The sequence below is a fragment of the Anoplopoma fimbria genome, chromosome 1, assembly GCF_027596085.1.
Source record: "Anoplopoma fimbria isolate UVic2021 breed Golden Eagle Sablefish chromosome 1, Afim_UVic_2022, whole genome shotgun sequence".
NCBI lineage: Eukaryota > Metazoa > Chordata > Actinopteri > Perciformes > Anoplopomatidae > Anoplopoma > Anoplopoma fimbria.
The window spans coordinates 545,001-550,000 of NC_072449.1; the positions used below are offsets into that span (position 1 = coordinate 545,001).

The 5,000-nt window shown below is 45.7% G+C and overlaps 1 protein-coding gene across 1 annotated transcript in view; it reads right to left on the minus strand.

Annotated features, from left to right (window-relative positions):
- Positions 1-5,000, minus strand: part of eif2a (eukaryotic translation initiation factor 2A) — an 8,650-nt gene that overhangs the window by 2,202 nt on the left and 1,448 nt on the right. The window contains exons 3-12 of the mRNA XM_054596357.1: positions 4,920-4,991; positions 4,344-4,462; positions 3,684-3,783; positions 3,519-3,601; positions 3,344-3,417; positions 3,124-3,268; positions 2,917-3,033; positions 866-1,022; positions 562-646; positions 1-42 (exon numbers count right to left, since the gene is read on the minus strand). The exon at positions 1-42 is cut by the window's left edge and continues 291 nt beyond it. Coding sequence (XP_054452332.1) covers positions 1-42; positions 562-646; positions 866-1,022; positions 2,917-3,033; positions 3,124-3,268; positions 3,344-3,417; positions 3,519-3,601; positions 3,684-3,783; positions 4,344-4,462; positions 4,920-4,991 — 994 coding nt within the window. The remainder of the gene's footprint in view (positions 43-561; positions 647-865; positions 1,023-2,916; positions 3,034-3,123; positions 3,269-3,343; positions 3,418-3,518; positions 3,602-3,683; positions 3,784-4,343; positions 4,463-4,919; positions 4,992-5,000) is intronic.

The window sequence follows — 5,000 nt, forward strand, 5'->3', positions numbered from 1 at the left end:
CCAGGAGAAATGTGTGGCGTCTGGTGCCTGAGGTTTGGACACCTGGGAGGATCAGAGAGGAGGATGAAGGAGGTTCCTCAGGGTTCCTCAGGGCTCAGTTCCTGGTCCTCTATCGGTTCATACTCTCCAGTTTAAACCACATTCATCGGATTCCTTCAACAGAGTCTCACATATCAACGTTCTAATCCAGAGGTGTATATATACACACACATACACATATATACACGTATACACATAGTATATATATATATATATATGTGTATACGTGTGTGTATATATATACACACACACACACACACACACACACAGTATATATATATATATATGTGTATACGTGTGTGTATATATACACACACACACACACACACACACACATATATATATACTGTGTGTATACATAGTGTGTATACATAGTAGATATATGTGTGTGTGTGTGTATACGTGTGTGTGTATATATATATACACACACACACACACGTATACACATAGTAGATACGTTACCTCTAGAACCTCGTTGGGTTAAAGAGGTGGAACTCTGGTTCAGTGTTCGTTCTTCTTCACCTGTTTGTACTTCTTGGTGTCCCAGACCTCCATCTGACCCCGCAGGTTCCCGAAGCCGGCCAGGACCAGGATGTGACCCCGAGGACTGAAAGCAGAAGGTACAGATCAAACATGGATCCATCATGAGCCCAGAAGAAGCCCATGGATCTGCTGAGAGCTGACTGACTCTCTCCCAGTCCTTCCACAGTTTGACCTCCAGTGGACGTCAGAGGAACTGCAGCTTGGAGGCTGCTGATTGGCTCCATGACGATGACCTCACCAGGAGCAGGTAGATGTCCCACTGGAGAAGGGGGCGGGGCCTCACCTGTAGTAGGCAGCGTTCCGCGGTCCGGTTCCGAAGTCGAACAGCGGGTCACACTTGAGGCCGTACACGGTGGCTTTGGCCGGCATGAAGCCGTAGACCACGCAGAACTCTGCCGAGCTGGGACTCCAGACCACGTCGTAGATGGGTCCGGTCTTCTCTGTCCACGGAGACAGAACACACAAGGTGGACTCGGATCATCACTTTGATACTAAGAACTACATGGTGGTCTACATAGTGGTCTACATAGTGGTCTACATAGTGGTCTACATAGTGGTCTACATGGTGGTCTACGTAGTGGTCTACATAGTGGTCTACATAGTGGACTACATGTGTGGTCTACATGGTGGTCTACATGGTGTGGACTACATGGTGGTCTACATAGTGGTCTACATAGTGGTCTACATAGTGGTCTACATAGTGGTCTACATACTACATGGTGGTCTACATAGTGGTCTACATAGTGGTCTACATAGTGGTCTACATGGTGGTCTACGTAGTGGTCTACATAGTGGTCTACATAGTGGACTACATAGTGGACTACATGGTGGATTACATGGTGGTCTACATAGTGGACTACATGGTGGACTACATAGTGGACTACATAGTGGTCTACATAGTGGACTACATAGTGGACTACATAGTGGTCTACATAGTGGACTACATGGTGGTGGTGGTCTACATAGTGGTCTACATAGTGGACTACATGGTGGACTACATGGTGGACTACATGGTGGTCTACATAGTGGACTACATGGTGGTCTACATAGTGGACTACATGGTGGACTACATGGTGGTCTACATAGTGGACTACATGGTGGATTACATGGTGGTCTACATAGTGGACTACATGGTGGACTACATGGTGGACTACATAGTGGTCTACATAGTGGTCTACATAGTGGACTACATAGTGGACTACATGGTGGACTACATGGTGGTCTACATAGTGGACTACATGGTGGACTACATGGTGGATGGTGGATTACATGGTGGTCTACATGGTGGACTACATAGTGGACTACATAGTGTGGACTACATAGTGGTCTACATGGTGGTCTACATAGTGGACTACATGGTGGACTACATAGTGGACTACATGGTGGACTACATAGTGGACTACATAGTGGACTACATAGTGGTCTACGTAGTGGTCTACATAGTGGTCTACATAGTGGTCTACATAGTGGTCTACATGGTGGTCTACATGGTGGTCTACATAGTGGTCTACATAGTGGACTACATGGTGGACTACATAGTGGACTACATGGTGGACTACATAGTGGACTACATAGTGGTCTACATAGTGGACTACATGGTGGACTACATAGTGGACTACATAGTGGACTACATAGTGGTCTACATGGTGGTCTACATAGTGGTCTACATAGTGGTCTACATAGTGGTCTACATGGTGGTCTACGTAGTGGTCTACATAGTGGTCTACATAGTGGACTAGTGGTCTACATGGTGGTCTACATAGTGGACTACATAGTGGACTACATAGTGGACTACATGGTGGACTACATAGTGGACTACATGGTGGACTACATAGTGGTCTACATAGTGGACTACTACTATGGTGGACTACATGGTGGACTACATAGTGGTCTACATGGTGGACTACATAGTGGTCTACATAGTGGTCTACATAGTGGACTACATAGTGGACTACATGGTGGACTACATAGTGGACTACATGGTGGACTACATGGTGGTCTACATAGTGGACTACATGGTGGACTACATAGTGGTCTACATGGTGGACTACATAGTGGACTACATAGTGGTCTACATGGTGGTCTACATGGTGGTCTACATAGTGGTCTACATAGTGGACTACATGGTGGACTACATAGTGGACTACATAGTGGACTACATGGTGGACTACATAGTGGACTACATAGTGGTCTACATAGTGGACTACATGGTGGTCTACATAGTGGTCTACATAGTGGACTACATGGTGGACTACATGGTGGTCTACATAGTGGACTACATGGTGGACTACATAGTGGACTACATAGTGGTCTACAGGTGAACGGGTGTCTCACGTAGTTGGACCAGAGCCGTCTCTCCGCTCACTGACAGGAAGTGAAGCGTCTGTTCGCCGTAATATGAAGCTCCACTTTTATCCACCTCGGTACTCGCCGTCACCAGGACCGCCGAGCCTGAGGGACAGGAAGTGACCTGTTAGTGAGGATCTAAGACAGGACATGAACACTCCAGGACCAGGACCAGGACCAGCGCTGCCCCCCCACCTTTCTTGTTCCACTGCATGCTGACTCTGTCGGCCTTGAAGAAGCTCTTGTTGGCGAGGGCGGCGGTGGGTCCTCCCAGAACCGGGTACTGGTACAGACGGACGAACGAGGGGGCTCCTTTACTGCCGGGGACGTAGACGGCGACCTGGAGGGGACAGACAAGACCAGGATCGGACCAGGATCAGGTTTAAACCTCCTACTCTCTCTGCTGGTGGCTCACCTTGCTGGGTTGTCCTCCAGGAGACAACACGAAGTCAGACACCTTCTGCATGTGAAGCTTGTTGGAGATCAGGTCTGAAAAGACAAACAGGATCCGCTGGGTCAGTCTGGGACCTGGACCTGGTTCCGTCTACAACCGGAGAGAGAGCCGGTCTACGTCACATGTGTTCTCTTACTGAAGTCGTTGTTCTCGTAGAAGTGCAGCTCGTTGTTGACGCTCCTCACGGAGATCTGCTCGTCTTCAGACCAGCTGGGACACCTGCAGCCAATCACAGCACAGCGCTGCAGTATGACACACACAGTGTACGTGTGTGTGTGTGTGTGTGTGTGTGTGTACTCACCATGAGTCCAACTTCTTCTGATAGAAAGATTTGATCAGCTGACCGCTCTGTAAGTCCCACAGCTGGAGGTTGGCTTCACCCTGAGCACTGTCTTTAGGCTCTGACACACACACACACACACACACACACACACACACACACACACACACACACACACACACACACACACACACACACACACACACACACACACACACACACACACACACACACACACACACACACACACACACACACACACACACACACACACAAGGTGTGTGTGTAACATGAACTGACCTCTGATTGGTCAGAAGGCGGAGCTTGTGCACCAGCTGATCTTCTCAGCGTCAGTTACCATGGTGACCTGTGTACAGTGAGTCTACAGCCTGTGTTCAGTCAATAAACATGAATAAATGAATGAAGTCGTGTTGAGTGTTTTGAGTTAATGAACCGGAACATGGTACCTGATGATAGAAACACTATTAGATTATTAAACTTCTGACACACTGTTCTCTAAGAGAAGAGGATCATCTAGCAAATGACCATCTTCCTATTGTCCTAGTGTTTTGTTTTCCTTTCTTATTGCCTTTGTGTCTTATTGTCCTTGTGTCTTATTGTCCTTGTGTCTTATTGTCCTTGTGTCTTATTGTCCTTGTTGTCTTTTGTCTGTCTTCTTACTGCTGTACGGTTGCCAGGTGACCAGAATGTTGTTGAGAGGAGAAAAATCCAGATGAGACGTCTTTGGTAGGTCCAATGAGGAGACAACAGAGCCATCTGAAGACTTCACCACAGAGACACTGAGAGACGGACAGAGAGACAGACGGACAGAGAGACAGACGGACAGAGAGACAGACGGACAGATGTAAACCATTAGAATAATCTTTAAAACAAACTTCAGTGATTTAAGTGAATGAACTCTTCTATGACATCACATCCTGTTATTGTTTCATCTTTGATTTGTTTCATACGTCAGATTAGGGTTTGTCTCATTATTAACATAATATTACTATTATTAATATTATTATAATTATTATTACTATTATATTATAATTATTAGTATTATAATTATTAGTATTATTAGTAGTATTATTAGTAGTATTATTATTAGTATTATAATTAGTAGTATTAATATTATTATTAGTAGTAGTATTATTATAATTATTAGTATTATTAGTAGTATTAGTAGTAGTATCATTAGTCGTATTATTAGTAGTATTAGTAGTAGTATTATTTGTAGTATTGTAGGAGGATTACTTGAGTCCGTTGCACCAGCCGAACAGCGTCCCGTCTCTGCTGAAGGTCACACACCTGCTGGACCGAGAGTCCCTGAGACAC